An 18,869-nucleotide genomic window follows, 5' to 3' on the forward strand; every position below is an offset into this window, starting at 1 on the left:
TGGATGAGTAGGGAGGGGGAAGGTCTGGATGGACTTGGGGTAGGGAAGAATATGATCAAAACATATTTAAAGTTAAAATTATTTTAAATAATAAAAAAGCTATAACTCTCCCTCCAAAAAAAGAAAAATCTAAGAACCAAGAGGGAACAATTGTTCACCATAATGTTTGTATGAGTAAATAAATAAAAATAAATAGTTGACAAGTACATAGAGAAATGATTGCAGAAGATGGAGTAGAGAGAAGGTGGAGTAGAGAGAAGACTCTAAACACATAACTTTTTAACATTCAATGCAGTTGAGAAGAAGCTATTTGAGAAAAATAGAATAGATTCAGTCTTGATATTTAAATTTATTTAATATTTGACAATAGTAGGAATTTACATACATTTTAATCTTGTTATCAAGGTAAACAAATTTTTTTGAATAATATTTATTCACACATTTAACACAAGATGATAAGAACCATAAGAACAGGGCTAGGGAAATACTCAGTGAGTAAGAGGACTTTTCTCTGAAAGCAGGAATACCTGAGTTCAAATTCCCAGCACCCTATAAACCTATAAATGTCTACACTGCCTATAAACCCAGCAACTGGGAGGTAGAGATAGGTGAGTCTCTGGACCTTCCTGGCAACCAGCTCCAAAGCAGCAGGCTTTCAATTCACTGAGGAGTCTCAGCTAGAGGAAATGAGCAGAAGAGGGATAAAAGATGATTTCCAAAGACCTCACCTCCTTTGTCTTCTGCGAACACGTACATGGGTGCGTGAACTTGTACACTCACATGCATGCACCACATACAACATGCACACATGCACTCTCCCACACATTCTATAAGAGTAAATATATAAAATAGAAATCTGTATTACACATATTTCACCACAATAAAAATTTTAGTGTATACATTAAACTAAAGAAATTTAATAAAAAATATCTAGTGGTCATTAGAGGTCAGTAATATATGAGGAAAAACATATATGACATAGTTGAACACCAATGCTAAGAAAAGTACATTTTAATAAAAATAGGTTGCTATATCTCAAAGAAAGAATAATCAAGGGAACAATGGTAGAATAGAAATTGTCTCTGTATGGCCAAAGTCAGGATTAATAAAAGAATAGAGTGTGTCTGGAGAGAGAGCTCAGCAGTTAAGATCACTGGTGCACGCCTTTAATCCCAGTACTTTGGAGGCAGAGACAGGTGGATTTCTGAGTTCGAGGCCAGCCTGGTCTACAGAGTGAGTTCCAGGACAGCCAAGGCTACACAGAGAAACCCTGTCTCAAAAAAAAAAAAAAATCACTTTCTGTTCTTCCAGAAGACAAAGATGCAGTTCCCAGCACTCACATCTGGAAGCTTCTCAAGGCTGAGCACCTGCACTCACATGCACATACCGACATGCAGACTCACACACCTACATGTAATTGAAAATAAAAAATATATCTTAAAAATAAAATAATAGACCTTATTCCTAGGAGACAAAGATCAAAAAAAAAATCAGAAACAAATGACAGACAGGTGAAACATGAGGAAAAGAAGATGAATGCAGAGAAAAAAACATAAGGTAAGATGAAGCCTAAAAACCCTGTGCAGTAGATAAAGGTGGACATTAACTGGTACCTGCTGCCTGCTGGGATTCAAGATCATTGGTAATCATTGAAGCGGTCCTATCCCCTCTTGAGGACAGGTGCTACAGGAATACCAAATAGAGAGAGAATAAGCAGGCTGAAGAGACATGACCAGGAAATGGGGATAAGATGGACAGAAAGATGGCCCAAGCAAGTCATGGAAATCGCAACAGAAGTACAATACAGGGGCCTGAACATGAGATTCCCGATAGTTCTGTAGAGTAACCAACCTATATAAGTTATAGAAGGTACTAAACCCATAACAGCTTAGGTAAAGAATGTAGAAACATGATATGTATACTGAACATGGTATACACACTCAGCCAAGGACTGTGGTGCATTAGTTAAGCCCAAGGGGGATCTGGATGAGAAGAAAAACTAAGGCTAAATGCAAGTGGGCCCCCACCTTTCACAGCCCTCAGAGCATAAACCACCACATATTCCATGCAGAATGTTAACCAAAACTTGATCCTTAGCATACCAGAAACAATCTTGTAGGGGATGAGTATCGTGTGTTAGACTGTGAGATTCCTAGAGAAAGCAGAGAGACACATCGGAGAGGGCACACTAGTCTGACATTTTAATAACTAGGACTATAAGCCCTCCCTTCACCCAGAGTTCATTACAGAAGACACCAAAGTTACACTTTTATTTCAACTGTTGTGTGATTTGGGTTTTAACTTGTATCTTTCATGAACAGGTTTCTACTAATGTCCATTCCTTTAAGGAATTCATTCTATAATATTTTCTCTATTATTTATTATGCTTCTTGCCCTTAGACTTTCCCTCTAATTTGTATGTTATACCCCTCAATCCCATTTCTCAATTTCTTTCTCCTCGTACTTCATAATTTTTAATACTACTAGCTCCACACTGAAGTGTAAATTGCTTTATCCCTAATGGTATCCTTGTGCCTCTGTTTCTGAACCTTATGGGAGACATAAGTCAAGTAATAAAGTGCTATAGGATAGCATTAGGATTGTAGTCAAATATCAATTTTCTGTACTCAAAAATCCAATTTCCTTCTAAATAACTCTGGAAAACCTAAACTCATAAAATAAAGCAAACAAAAGGAGGAGAATGAGTGCTGCATTTGACTTGGAGATGTTTCTATGTAGGAAATAATGGTGAATGTGGAGACTCACGGTAACGAGAACAAGTGACTGGTGAGTACTAAGTCATTATGGATGTAATAGCCATAATATACATAAAAATGAGCAGAAACAATGTAGGGGGCAGATAATAAGGAGAAGGGCAGTGGAATGTTGTCTTCTGAGTATGACACTGACTTTGCTGTCATGAAAACATAGCAGCTGTGGTTGCCTGAACTAAGCCTGCATTAGATTGAGCCTGTCAACATTCAGTCATTGTTGAGTCAGAGGCCCATGAGACCCTGCCTCTTCCATGGGAATTATTGGTTGATGATGGGTACTGGGGAAAGGAGGGTCATTGTCTTTAGTGGTGGAGCCACAGGCAAGTTCATTTTCCATCAGAAAGCTTCATTCCTACACTCATGCATATGGCTCTAGTTAAATTCAGTGGACATGTTATAATACATGTACTAAGAAAACAGAGAGAAGGAACTCTTTGGCTAGCAAGGTTTAAACAGGGATGGTAATGAAGAATGGAGACCAAGGTCGAATGCAGAAGGAAAGTTAACCAAAACTTGAGGAAGTATGAAGAAACAACATAAAACTGCTACTTTAAAAACTAATTTAAAATATATACTTTAAAAAGACTTTAAATGCTTTAAATGGAGACACTGCCATCCATGGATAACTGATGCTGGTACAAGAAGGTACAGGTTAGAAAATGAAAATCCTGGTTCCAAGTCTGAGCCTCCAACCACAGAGTTATTGGCCAGGAAGTCCCTAGAGGTCCCCTAAATTACACAGATTATGGGTATTTCCATTGGCTACCCACTGGAACTACATAGTAAGATCAGATTGCTGAAGGTTCACATTCTTTAGTTGCACAATACAGAGAAACACAATATAATGGGCTGGGAGCTTACTCCTTGCTGGCTAGCTTTTATAGTTCTGGAAATTGTCATGCCAGCAGCTAGGGGCAAAGTTAACAACAACCTTGTATGCCACAATATCAATTTACCAGGCGTTATTTTACTTAAAAAAAAAAAAATGGCACTACTGCTATGGAATTAAGCAAACGATATCCAATTAGATCTGAAACCCACTCAGCAGAAAGGAATTCCTGATCAGTACTGTGTACCTAACCAAAGGTCCATAGTTGAGGAGTCATGGGCTTTATAACTGAACCTGTAATGATTGTTTTAGTAAATGGACATGTTGTCAAAGTGCCTTTTAAATAATTTTTGTACCAATAGACTTTGCTTGTCCTCAGCCTTGATTTACAGAAGCTTTGCTTTGCACTAAATAGTGATTAATTCAGACACTCTTGGCTGGGCAAGGTGCTAATAATAAATTGGTAATAATAAATTGAATGCTCAGCATCAAACCCCTTTCAAGGCTCAAAGGACATGGCAGAAAAGTGAGTGGAAATAAAGGAACAGATAAAGAGGTGTGCGAAACATTTCCTTATAAGCATAACATGACTGTGGCACTCACTCAAACTCACAACATCTGGAGTTCTTTGCATAGGACCTGTTAAAGATGATGCCAGTAAAAATTCAATCATAAAACTGAAGGCACTTGTGGGTCACCATGCCACCTAGGAGAGCTAATGGCAGTAAAGGATTGATGAAGAAGAAATATCTGGCTTTAGTGATGTAGCCAGTGATGAGTTACTTAAGTTCCAACAGGTAGATCCACAGCACTGTTCATGTGAGTAGCCCTGGTTAAACTCAGTGGACCACAAAGCAAAACAAAAACACATGGAAGTAGGGTCTAGACCTGGTGGGAGGAAGAGAAGAGAGATTAGTGGGAGTAAAAGGATAGTAAGACAGGGTGAAGAATGAGTATGAACAGATTGTAAAAAATTGAAAAAAATTTCAAGGACTAAATTATTAAAAAGAAAGAAAGAAAAATTGTTCCTGGTGATAGAGGACAATCTCACAATACATTTAATTTTCTGAAAATTTTAAAGTTAAAGTGTAATTATACTACTTTTCCCTCCAATACCTCCCATGTCCCTTTCTCTGGCTTTCTCTCAGATTCTTTTCTTTTGTGTGTGTGTGTGTGTGTGTGTGTGTGTGTGTGTGTGTGTGTGTGTGTGGAAAAAAAACCCTGTTGAATTAATCTAGTGTTACTTCTATGTGTATGACTTCAGGACTGATCACTTGGTATTGGGTAACCAATCAAAGGGCTCGTCTCTGGGGAAGACTGACTCCACCCCGTTAGAAGTCCTTAGTTGCCTATAGTTCTTTGACCAAGATATTTATATGTGTCTACTTAGGCATACCTAAAGAAAAAAATGAGCATAGCTATACTTCCAAGATCTCCGAGATACACTCAAGAGACCAAAACTAATAGTTCACTGGGCAGAAAGAGATGAGATAAAAGCTAAAGGTATGAATAATCAGCTCAATAAATTTAAAGGAGAAAATACCCCAAAGGTAGAGAAAGAAATTATATCCAAACACAAGAGAAATTTAGAACTTAAAATAGACATGACCAGTGAAAAGCATCTCTAAGACATATTGTAGTTAAGAAGTAGTCCATAATACAAAGCATAAAAACAGTGTAAAAGGCTTAAAGGAAAAACTACCAACTCACCTATTGAGGCAAACACATCAGAATACCATCAGATATCTCATCAGCAATCCTAAAATTCAGGAAAGTATACAATGATATATTTCAAGCCCTAAAAGTAAATGACTAAAAACAGGATGGCTAAATAAAGCAAAACTACCTTTTAAAATACAAAGCAAAATGAGGACATTTAAAGATAAGCACAAACCATGAAAATTTATTTCCCTCAACAAAACATCAAATATAAATTGCTTTGTCATAATAATAATTGAAAAAGAGAGTAGCTGACAGGATTAAAAACCAATATTTCTTCAATAGTCTATTGTCTCCAAGAAACACAACTCAGTGGCAAAGACAACCATAGAACTAAAGTTAAACAGTGGAAATCAAGCTATTAAGTAAAAAGCTTTAAAACATCTGCTGTAACTATTCTATTAGTTGATAAAAGAGCTCCCTCGCCAACATTCATCAAAGAGAAAAAGAAGGTCACTACACATTAACAAAGTGAACAGTTTATTAAGTCAAATAAAAATTATAAATGTATATGAACAAATGTTGAGGCTCACATTCAATAAACCCTAAAGGAAAATAAAAGTCAGACACGTTCTGATGGAAGAGAATGGGTGAATTCAACACCCTACTCTCATCTTTAGATAGGTTATCCTAACTAAAAATTAACAATGAAACATCAGAGTCAAACTATAACTTAAGTCAAAATATATCATGCTATAGGCCACAAAACAAGCTTTCAAAATATAAATTATCTGATACAAATAATCTCATGTATTTTATCAAAGGACAGTAGAATAAAAATGTAAACAAGAAACCAAGTAAAATAAAATCAGCTATAGAAATATTTAGAAACTAAAGAATTCACTCTTCAATGACCAGGAAATCATTGAAGAAGTTAGGAAGGATATTACTAAGTTCCTATTATCCAATGAAAATGATAGCACCACACATCTGAATCTCTGGGTCAAAGTAAAAGTAGTTCCAAAAGAAATCTGTATGGTTATAGGTGTTTAGATTAACAAATCAGAATGATATCAAATAAATAATTTAATGACACACTTCAATGACTTATGAAGTATGAGAACAATTTAAACTTAAAGTTGTTGGCAAGGAATAATAATGATCAGAAATTAATAAAATGGAAACTAAAATAAAAATGCATAGAATCAGACAAAACATTGCCTTTTTGAAAGATAAAAAGATTGACAAAGTGTTAGCCAAATCAATCAAAAAATAAATTTAAAAGAAAGAATGGAGGAAGAAAAGAAAGAACAAACAAATGAAGGAAATAGAGAAAGAAGATGTAAACTAATAGATGGAAAAGGTTTCATTACAATAGACCTCAGTTCAGAGATGAGGGAATAGTTTACAACATATTTAAAAAGGGAAATCTAGAAAAATTTATAAATTCCTAGAAATATATATAACTTACCAAAATTAAATCAATAAGATATAATCAATAAGACCCACAGTGAGTTTGATGCAGTAATAACCTTTCCACAAAGAAGCATAGGAACTGACACATTTACTACTAAATTCCTCCAAATCCTTCAGGAAGTGCTACCAGCAATACTTCTCAAACTGTTCCATAAAATTAAAAGGAAAGAAACATTTCCAAACTCAGTGTACAAAGACTTTATTACCTGGATACCAAAAATAGACATGAACATGGCAAAAAAAGTACCCTTCTTTGAGATGATAGGATTCTATACACAAAACACCCTAAAGCCTTCACTAAAAATCTTTATATGAAGCCACCAATATGAAAACCAGATAAAGGCACAAATATGGATCAAATTCCCTAAGAAACATAGATACAATTTTTTTCAATGAAAATACCTACAAACTGAATTCAAATACACATCAAAAAGATCATTCATTGTGATCAAGTTAGAATCATTCTACAGCTGAAGCAATGCTTCAACACATACACAGCTCAATAAATGTATACATCAATAAATATACTCGCTGGGCCATAGTGGCGCACATCTTTAATCCCAGCACTTGGGAGGCAGAGGCACGTGGATTTTTGAGTTCGAGGCTAGCCTGGTCTACAGAGTGAGTTCCAGAATAGCCAGGGCTACACAGAGAAACCCTGTCTCGAAAAACCAAAATAAATAAATAAATAAATAAATATACTCATGGCTAAGAATCAAATGAGATTTTTTTGAAATTATTTGCAATTATTATTTTATATCAATTATTGCAATAGGTATAGAAAAGGCTTTTGGTGAAATCTAATCCTTTGAGATAAAAAGCCCTGAAGAGATTAGGAATAGAGAAACCAATCTCAACATAATAAGAGCTATATATGACAAATATATAGTGAACATCATCCAACTGGGGTAAAAAATATAAAGCATTTCCACTGATGTAAAAAATGACATGTGTGTCTCCCCTTCCCACTTTTATTCAACAGAATGCTTGATGTCTTATGTAGAACAAGAACACAAGAGAAAGAAGTATGAACAGAAACAGAAAAAGCTAGTTATCCTTATTTGCAGATGCTATAATTCTAGACATAAAAGGTCATAAATATTCCACCAGAAAACTGTTAGGTATGACAGATACTTTGAGTAAATTGGTAAGGTACAAAATTAAGAGGCAAAAATATACCAAGAACAAAAACACCAAGAAAGAACTGGAGGAAACAATTACCTTCACAACTACTTTTTTAAAAAAAACATGCCCTGGGCAGTCTTGCTTCCTAGGCCAACCAATCACCCTCCACCTTTCAGAGCCCTACAGCCCAGTGTGCTAACACATAGGCCCTTTGCTTACTTGTCCCTAAGTTACCCAATTCTACCTGCCTCTTCATGGACATGCCTTGACTATGTCTCTAGGTTGGCCCTTCTCCTTTTTCCTCTGTAGACTACCCAGCTTACCTCCCTGATTGTCTGATCTCACTGATATATACGCCACTCTCTCCTCCCTCTAGGCTGCCCAGCTACCAGCCTACCTTTCCTCAGCACTTCACTGCCAATCATGCCTCCAGGAAAACCCACCTTCCTCACCCTAAGCCAAACAACTCCCCACCAACCTCCCCAGTCCTCCTGCCACTAGATAGGTTCTTTTCAGCCCTGCTCTCTTGTCCACCAAACTGATGCCTGTCTTTTCTGGGACCTTCAGCAGACCTAGCCTCTAGATAGGCCACTTTTATTCCTACTCCCTAGGCTTCCCAACTCCTCACCTGCCTTCCCTGAGACCTCACACTGATCATGCCTTCTGTCATTTCTCTTCTCTAAGCCAGCCCCCTTCTGCTCAAGAATTTCCTTGGACTCTGCCCTGATGCTGCCAGTGGCTAAGTTACTCTCTTCCCTCCTAAAAACTTGCTTTTCTTTCCCAGGACCCTCCACAGACAATACTACCAGGTAGCACTCTTTCTTTTCTCCTCCCTAGGCTGTCCCAAACTTCAACTTTCTTCACTAGAAACCCAAGCCTCACCTGCCCAACTCTCCTGGCAATAGTAGTTCCTGGATCTCAGTCTCTGGTAAGAGACAAACCCTAGCTTCACCTGGCTCCATACCCTACTGAAGCTCTTGGCCCATGTACCTAGGCCCAGCAAGAAAACTAGTCTCCTTTTGACTCACCTCTTTGAATCTTCTCATATTACCCAACGTATTACTACTATACCTTGGACCTCCAGCTGCTATGTTGCTCAGTACAAGTCATGTCCCCTTAGCTCTGCCCCTTGAGAATTATAGCAATCTCTCACTCTATTACCCCAACTGAAGATTCCAATATAATGGGCTAAAACCTCATATCAAAAAACAACAATAATCGAATTTCAGATACCTAGGTTCCAGTGCGAAGTCACAAGCCATATAAAAAGCAAGACAGTATGTTTCCTCTAAAGACCATCAATCTTGTAGTAATTGTTTACAATAAGAACAACTTACACAAAACTGAAGACACAGAATTGAAGAGCAATTTTAAATGTGCTCAAGAATTTTAAGGAATTATAAGATGACATTGATAAACAGGAATGAATTTAAAGAGGGCAAAAATAAACTTCTTATTGAAGATCAAGAAAATACAAACAAATGAGAAAAGAAATAATGATTATTCAGGATATTAACATTGAATTTAATAAAAAGATTCTAGGTCCCTTATCCTCCCTCCTAGCTAGATCTCCTAATCACAGTATTTAATAACTACTGAAGAAAGCAAAATTGAAATTAATCTGGAAATGAAGTTTTCAGAACATCTAATAAAACTCAATGAAAAGCTTCAGCAACATAATGGATCACACAGAAGACATAATTCTTATCAAAGCTTGAGGTCAGGGTAGAAGAATTGGGCTATTCTGTCAAGGAAAATGATAACTCTTTAAAAACTTATGAACAGAATATGAATGAACTCACAGACTATGAGAGTTATACCAAGATGAGATCAATAATTTAAACATACAACAAGAAAGGAGATTAAAACAGTAATGAAAAAATATCCTGACTAAAAATGTCCCCAGTCCAGACAGAGTCCCAGTATAATTTTATCAGATTGTTAAAGCAAAACTACAACAACCAATACTACTCATTATTCCACATACTATAAATGTAAGGAAGACTTCTACTTTTACGAAGCCAGCACTACTCTAATACCAAAGCCATATAAATACATAATGAAAAAGAATGTAGATTAAAAAGTGCTGAAAAATGTTGGCAAACTGAGTACAGGTACACAAGAAAAAGATCATTCACCATCATCAAGTTGACTTTATCCATGAGATAAGGAGATGATTCAACATGTGCAAAACAGTAAATATATAGAAATTAACTTAATACCCAAACTCCATAGTCATCAGTAGATTCAGACGAGGCCTTTAACTAAATTCAAAGTCTCTACACAAGAGAAGTTCCAGAGAGAATAAGGTTAGCAGGAATATACCTTTGTACGTTAAAAACTACATGTGACAAATACATAACTAACACTATCTTAAATGGAGAAAAGTAGTATCATTAAAATCAGGAAGAAGTCAGGGTTGTCCACTGCATCCACTTCTGTTCAATAAAGTGCTCAAAGTCTTGGCTAGAACAGAATGACAAAGCAAGAGATATAAACACGAAGAGAATTCAAAGTATTCTTGTTTTTAGAGAATATGATGCTACACATAAGAGACCCTAAAGTGCTCACCAGAAAACTCCTAGCACTAATTTTTACTTTTACAAAAATAAACAAACACCAATAGTCTTTTTATATACCAATGTGAAACATACTGAGGAAGAAATCACAGAAATAATTCTGTTCACAATAGCCTTAAAAATTTCTCAAAATAAACATCTCAGAATAAAATCTCTCAGAAGGTAAAGTGGGGCTGGAGAGATGACTCAATGGTTAAGGGCACTGACTTTTCTTCTAGAGGTCCTGAGTTCAATTCTCAGCAACCACATGTTGGCTCACAACTATCTGTAATGGGTTCCAATCCCCTCTTCTAGTGTGTCTAAAGATGGAGGCAGTGTACTCAGATACATAAAATGGTGTGTGTAGGGGGAAAACAAGACTAAAGCCCTGAGGGCCAGCAGAAAGAATGGAAACAGGCAACCTTTGAGAGGTAGGAGGTGGGGATCCTCTAGAAGGTACCAGAGACCTAAGAAGTGAGAAACATTCATGACTCAAAGGGAGGGACCTTAGATAAAATGCCCTACAGTGGCGAAAGGGAACTTGTAGAGTCCATCTCCAGTAGAAAGACAGGGCATCAAGTGGAGTAATGGGATTGCCATCCCACAGTCAAAAACTCTGACCCAGAATTGTTCTTGTCTGAAAGAACTGCAGGAACAAAAATAGAGAAAAGCCTGAGGAAAAAGAGACCCAGTCACAGGCCCAAATTATGATCTAGCTCAGGGGTAGGCCTCAAGGCCTGACACTAGTACTGATACTATGGTGTTATTACAAATAGGGGCCTATCATAACTGTCCTTCAAAAGGCCCAACTAGCAGGCGAAAGAATCAGCTGCAGACATTTACACCCAACCAATGGACAGAAGCTGCTGACCTCTGTGGTTGAATTAGGGAAAAGCTGGAAGAAGCTGAGGAGGAAGACCAGCAGTCTCAACTAACCTAGACCCCCAGGTTCTCTCAGCCACTGAGCCACCAACCAGTCAGCATACATTGGCTGATATGAGGTTCCCAACACATATACAGCAGAGGACTGCTGGCTCTGGACTCAGTCAGAGAAGATGCACCCAACCTCGAGAGACTTAGGACCCCAGGGTGTGGGGAGATCTGGTAGGATTGGGGGGTGGGGACATCCTCTTGGAGACAGGGAGCAGAAAGGAGTTGTGGGATATAGAATAGTTGGAGGGTGGACTAGAAGGGGGATAAAGTCTGGACTATAAAAAAAAGATTAAAAATATTTATTTTAAAAATAAAATTTAAAAAAAATAAAAGATAAACCAAAGAAAGGGAGGGAGAGAGAGAGAGAGGGAGGGAGAGAGAGAGAGAAAGACAGAGTGATACAGAGAGACAGAGAGACAGAGAGACAGAGACAGGGAGGGAGGAAGGGGGAGGGAGGGAGAGAGAGAGACAGAGGGAAGGAGGGAGGGGAGAAGGAAGGAAGGGAGGAAGGAAGGAAGGAAGGAAGGAAGGAAGGAAGAAAGGAAGAAAGGAAGAAAAGTAAAGGACTTCTACAATATAAACTTTAGAACTTAAGAACTTAGGAAGATATTAGAATATGGAAAGTTTTACCATACTTATGAGTTGTTACAATGTTGTGAAAATAGTAATCCTACCAAAAGTAATCTACAGTTTTATTCAATACCAATCAAAACCCCCATGCCATTATTCACAGAAATTTAAAAAGTCTTAAAATTTGTATGGAAACATAAAATATTCTTTTAGATGGCCAAAAGAATAGAGACTGAGAAAAACCAATAGAGACATTATTATACCTGATTTCCAAGTTATAAAACAAAATTATAGAACTAAGGAGTGTTGTAGTGGCACACACATACATGCAAACTCAGATACATTGATCAGTGAAACAACATAAAAGTCTCAAAACTTCCAACCCCAAATTTATCCTGTCTACAAGAAAAGCAGTGACAGGAGATGGATCAGAGCCTGAAGGAAGAGCTAACCAATAACTGGCCCAACTACAGATCCGTCTCATGGGCAAGCACCAATCCCTGACACTATTAACGATACTCTGCTATGCTTACAGGCAAGAATCTAGCTTGGCTGTCCTCTGAGACACTCCACCCAGAAGCTGCCTCAGAGGGATGTAGACACCCACAGGCAAACAGTGGATTGAGCTTGGGGACTCTTATGGAAAAGTTCAGAGAATTACTGCAGGCCCCAAAGGGAATAGGACCTTCACAGGAAGACCAACAGAGTCAACTAACCTGAACCCCTGGGGATCTCAGAGACTGAACCACCAACCAACATACATGGGCTGGACCTAGGCCCCTCCCGCACATGTGCTGCTGATGTGGAGTTTGGTCTTCATGTGGGGACCATCCCAAAAGCTGTTGTCTGTCTACGGGATACATTCTTCTAGCTGGGCTGCCTTGTCTGGCCTCAGTGGGAGAGTATACCCCTATCCCCCAGAGAGTTGATGTACCAGGGTAGGGGGATACTCAGGACATCCTTCTACCCTCTCAAAAGAGAAGGGGAGGGAGAAAGGTTGTGAGAGGGGGTGACTAGGAGGAGGATTAGTGAGCTGGATGCAAAATGACATTTACACACACGCACAAAGTCCATACAACTATAGATATCTTATTTTCAAAAAACATGCATTCAGGAGGAAAGATACCATTTTCAACAAATGCTGTTGTGAAAACTGGATGTCTGCATATATAAGAATAAAACTAGACCCTCACCCTGTTAAAACAAAACAAAACAAAAACTCAAAGACAAAAAGCAAAAACTGAAATTTTGTTACTGCTAGAAAAGAAGAGAAGGATGCCTACAATAATGACTAGATAATGTAAATGTGGCACACTGGGATTTTACTAACCTGGAAACAAAAATGATGCTTGAAATTTTACAGCTAAATGGGTAGCTCCAAACATTTTATCCTGATTAAGGTTAGCCATGAACAGGAAAATGAACAGCATACTATCCATCATATGTACACCACAATTCTCCATTATACATAGATTCTAAATCAAATCTCTAATTTTTTATGTTCAATTTAGAGTACTGGTAGAAGCCAGTAACATAGAAAGGAGACAAGTAGGGTGTGGAATGGTCACAGGAATTGGAAATAATCAAGCTGGACGTGAGTTGAAGCCTCCTCCTGACAGGTAACTTTTGTAGTCCCAGAAATCCCAAAGTCATAGAAGCTTTTATGTGGGCTACTGGGGTAGAAATGCTATCGAAGTTCTTACTTAGCTATGAGTTTTACGACCTAAAAGACCAACCTAGAGGGCAAGAGGATCCCACTAGTGCAATTGTGGCCCTACCATTCTAGGGGTACACAACTTCTGATTGGTTTTGAGACCCACTCCACAGGAAAGACTCCGTGTCTATTTCTATAAATCTGATCACATAACCATTGCTATGGAGATCATAGTCTCAAGGAGGGAACAGAATACTGATGTTTAGCAATTGACATAAATCAAACTACTTTTTAAAATATTGGTTTATACCCATAGTGGTACACTACTCCCAGTCTTAATCTCTCCAGTAAACTGTAAACTAAAACAGAGATGTAAGCTAGCTCCACAGGCTACTAAGAACTTGTGATGGCGGAGTATTAAGCCCTAAACAAGACATTTATACCAGCCTGTCTTCAGTTCCTAGAACACTGAAAATAGAATTGAAATGGAAAAGGATGTAAGAGCTGATATGGGGAGAAGGCTATAAAGTGACATCTCCTGGTAAGACACAGCTGTTTCAACCACAAACTCAAAGCAACCAAAGCTAGCTTTACTACGTATGCACAGAATGGAACTGTTAACAGTCTAGTATGTCTAGACAAGGGTCTCAGAAGGCTCTGTTCTTTACTAGTGGACTGACAAACAGTGCTACTGATAGATTTAGGGGAAAGGAGAACCATTGACTTTGTGTATCCATTGATGATTCTACCAGGTTCCAATGTATAGCTCTAATTCAATGGGTAACACAGATGAATAAATAAAACATATTACCTATATAAATTAGATTTTTAATATTTCAAATAAAAATGAAATCATGACATTTGCAAGAAAATGGAAGGACCTGGTAATCATTATATTAAGCAGTTAGCCAAACTTGGAGAAAGACTACATATTTTCTCTTATAGAGTCTAGAGTTAAGTACGTATATGTGCATGTGATGAAAGTAGAAAGGGATCATGAGAGCGAAGGAAGGTGTCATATGGAGAGACAAGCAAGTATAAAGAGGATACACATGACCTGAAGACATAAAAGGTGTTACCAAGGTGTGTTCTACTCCTTTATATTGAGTGTAAAAATAGACTTGAAATTGACAGGCATTGTGTCTCAGGGATGAAACAATTTTCCTTCATTTTTTATTATATATTTCCCTTGTTTCAAAAATAGGCGTAAAAGGTAGGTTCCATTTATGTCCCTAATAAAAAAATCCCAGGCTTTAGAACTGTCTGGTGTTATAACCTCAAAATTGTTTCCGTGTGTGATTTTCTTTTTTCAGTTTTCCCTCAGTCAATAGAGTGGCAGATGGTCAACTGTTACATCTCACATGCTTTTCTAACATCTGCCTTTGCTTAAATCAAAGGCAAAAAATATGATTCCTTGTGTTTTGGGTGTTCAAATGCTGTGTGCAAACATCTATGCGGCTTTTAAGATGACTGGTGATTTTCTTGTTACCCAAACTCTCCTGGCTCGCTTTTCATCACTTAACCAAATGGCATTTCTATAACTTTAGCAAGACAATTTTCATGTAAGGAAAACTCACTATCTAGAGAAGACCACTTCCGATTATCTAAAATGTGCTCCTGCATTTGTATCGTGCCGAACAGAATTTAGGAGTGTCTGGTGCAATTATGACCGACTTACTTGGTTTGTGTCAGATCAACTACGATGAGATCTTTCTCTAGAAGTACAGCAACAGCATAGGGTTCTTGGAATTCTACAACACAAAGAAAAACATCAAAAAGTTCCCATAATGCATATTTTAAGTCACCAACACTGCATTTCTTTTATCTCATACAGAGATCTTATTTAAATGATGAAAAATTATGAGCCAGAGTGACAAAGAGTACTTTAATAAAATACATGTTGTATTTGATAAATATAGGGTTAAGATCTCTAACAGAACTATGAAAAATGACCCTATGTCTAGGACATAGTAAAATATATTTCTAAAATTATTAACTGATAGTCATCCTAGGCTATTAAAAGGGAGTGAGGGGGTCAGCTCAACCATATGATGACTATTATATTCATAACCTTAGTATTTTAGATCTTATTCATGCCTACTAGGACACAAACCAAGACTGCACTAACTCAGCTTCTCTGGGATATGATACCCAGTCACCTCACTATGGTAGTATTACCACTTATAGTTAGATGTGTTCTTCAAGTCAATATAGTTAGCATACTCTTATAGATTATTTCTTGTATGCAGGAGTATAAGCCTACAAAAAGCAAACAGTGCGAGGTAACCCAAGATTTTCAACTTTCTGAAATCCAAGGTGCTTTCCATCATTCCTTTCTCACCTACACTTCCTCCATTATATCCCAGAAACTGTCTCAAAATCCAAAGGCTATGTGGAGAAAAAGGCTGACAATAAGTCTTTCTCACAGAGCTTTTGTACTAGGGTAGGATACCAACTGCGAACAAGTGAAGAAATAAGAATTCAGGAGCTATGAGAAAATGAGGGTGATAGTGTAAAATGTGATTTGCTTTTAGACAGAGAGCAGTGATTTAGTTAAAAGTCAAAGAAAGTTCTGTTTTCCAATTTCAATAAAGGACTAATGGGGAAACCCACAGTGAAAAAGCTGTTCTCTGATTAAAGAAACCATGTACATGAAAACTATATGCATGATCTTTAAATCTCTGTAGTTACAAGTGTTATGTTTTCCATAGTGTTGAGAAAGCACATCTAAGGAGGCATAGGATTATCACCCAGTAGTTTCTCTGTAATTTCAACCTAGGACTTTAAACTCTAATTTCTGGTTTGTTTTCATTATACCAGCCGTTCCTATTGGCTAGTTTGAAAAGAACTAATTTGAAACTCAATATTCACCCAGCAGTTATTTTCTACAGAGGACTGAACTCTTGAGTGGGAATTTTAAACACTAGGGTAGACAGCCTTCAGAGTAACTTCCGGACTGGAGAAGCTACTGTGCCTATTTAAGTTTATGTTTACAGACCACATTCACATGAGAGAAAAACACAAAAGCAAACCCAATTAAATGAGAACAAGGATTAGCATTCACAGGTGTTCATTATCTATATGACAATATGCAGTCTGCTACAGTTCTATGCCCAAACTGTTCTCATACTGAGATTTTTTTCTGTCTCTAGAGTTGTTTGATGTTTCTCAGCATTGCTTGAATACAGTTTGGTGTTAGTCTAAAGAGCACTAAGGTCCCATATGATTCCTTGTTTTCTTATTTCCAGCTCCTCTTAGGAAAATCATAGGCTAGGTTTATATCAAGCATTAGAAGATAAAATAGCTGAGACACTATAATGTATGAACTAAAGTCATAGATAAATTAAAATTTTAGATGGTTACAACTATCAAAAGTTATTGTTGTTCCCACACAAATAAAAACAGACAACAGAAGTTTCACTTTCACAGAAGTCCTTTGTATATTGTGACAGCTACTAAAGAATTGTTTAAGAATCCATGTTGAACTAACTCTATTCTTTGCCTATTATTTACTAAAAGTTTTGTCTTGGGTGTTACATGCCTTGACTTGAAGTTTCTTTTCCACTGAAATGACACAATTATAACTACCTTACACTGTTACAAAAGTGATATGAAAAGTACACATGATAATATTTATAGCTAATAGATAACAACTATATTTCCTTTTTAGGTTGGTGTGTCTCATCTTTTAACACTTGTTCCTACCACTAAAGAGTGCAAAGTTCTATCATAATTATTATTCTGAAGAGAACTGCACCATTTGAGAGGCTTAGAGATGACTGTCTAACTAAATATAGATGCAAAGTGGCAAGCTCTGATTATAGTTATTACTCTAGGTAATAATCCAATTAACAGTGTTAAAGCATTTGAGTTTTATGAGAATTAGTTAAATCATCAGATGTCACAAAAGTATCACCAGTATTAAAATAATTAATAACTTGGTTTAGCCTGAGAATGACATTTATTACTGTATATAAGAGGACTAAATCCCTATTACCTAATATGGAACAATAATTAGAATATATTAAGAAAACAGTATATAGAGTCTTTTGCAATTTGTAGGAAAAATAAGATAATGTATACTTAAGTATATGTATTTCTGAAGAAAATAACTAATTAGGTATATAGCATTGGATTACTTTGGAAAAGCTGTGAGAAATTTAATTATGTAATGCCATATATTGTAGTCTTTTCTGGTGCTTTGATATATCTAGTGTTTGAATAATTAAAATACATTTGAGTAATTAATATATTCATAGTACCATGAGTATCATAAGACCACTTCTCCTTAAGTATGACAAAAGAAAAGTTCAATCATCTTTATCAGTTTTCTGAAAAACAGACTTATTCATCCATTTGTAGGAGAATATACATGACTTAGCAGATTTATTCTTTATTAAAAACATTATATTATATTACAGTCCAGAAGACTACAAGCACAAGGCATATAATGTCTGATCTTTGCAACAATAGACTCTGAACTTCTATTTCAGATATATCTCAGTACTGTTGATTGGAGGAATTTTCCTAACTTTAGATTTTAGTTCTGTATTTTTATTTTTATTTTCTGTTTCTTCCACATTCCCTTCCTAGGTGTCTCTAACCTTTGTTATCCATATTCACAACTCCAAAGAACATTTAAATCATGATAAATCAAGAATAAATATTGTAAAATATTTTTCTATTTTTTGCTCTCTAGTAGTAACTCTGCTCAGTCTTACTATCCTTTGTTTAACAAAATAAAAGCAACAACAAAGCCTGTGAGACTAGGCATCTTTCCTCTACTACAACTTGGTAAGCCATGTTTGGTTGATATCTATGGGAAGCTTCCCTTTTCAGAAGGGAGATAGAGGAGGAGTAGATCAGGGGTGGGGGCTAGGGTAGGGGGAAGGGACTGGAGAGGAAAAGGGAGGAGAAACAGTGGTGGGAATGTAATATATGAGAGAAAAATAAATTAAAAATGATTAAAAACAAAAGAAAACAAAAACAAATAACCTGTGACTGTATGAAACATGAAATGGTTTGCGTTTAAATTTTGTTTTGTTTTTGATTATTTTGAAACAGGGTCTCTCACACACTATAGCACAAGCGGTACTAAAGCTCACTATGTAGCTCAGGCTGGCCTTGAACTCACAGCAATCCTCTTGCTTGTCTCCCCAGTTGTGAGCACACCCAGTTACATTAAGTGTTTATACTATTTACAAATGTCTTTGCTGCAGTTTGGATTTTGAGAGTCTCTCTTGAAACCTACCTATTCGCTGGGCAAACCCTACTAAAACTAGTGCTTTCTT

The 18,869-nt window shown here is 36.8% G+C and overlaps 1 protein-coding gene across 8 annotated transcripts in view; it reads right to left on the reverse strand.

Moving 5' to 3' along the window:
• Window positions 1-18,869, reverse strand: part of Stxbp5l (syntaxin binding protein 5 like) — a 268,083-nt gene that overhangs the window by 119,180 nt on the left and 130,034 nt on the right. For all 8 annotated transcript variants that reach the window (XM_031363837.1, XM_031363833.1, XM_031363831.1 and 5 more), the window contains exon 12: window positions 15,257-15,329. In XM_031363837.1, coding sequence (XP_031219697.1) covers window positions 15,257-15,329 — 73 coding nt within the window. The remainder of the gene's footprint in view (window positions 1-15,256; window positions 15,330-18,869) is intronic.

Source organism: Mastomys coucha, unplaced genomic scaffold (genome assembly GCF_008632895.1).
Source record: "Mastomys coucha isolate ucsf_1 unplaced genomic scaffold, UCSF_Mcou_1 pScaffold12, whole genome shotgun sequence".
Taxonomy (NCBI): domain Eukaryota; kingdom Metazoa; phylum Chordata; class Mammalia; order Rodentia; family Muridae; genus Mastomys; species Mastomys coucha.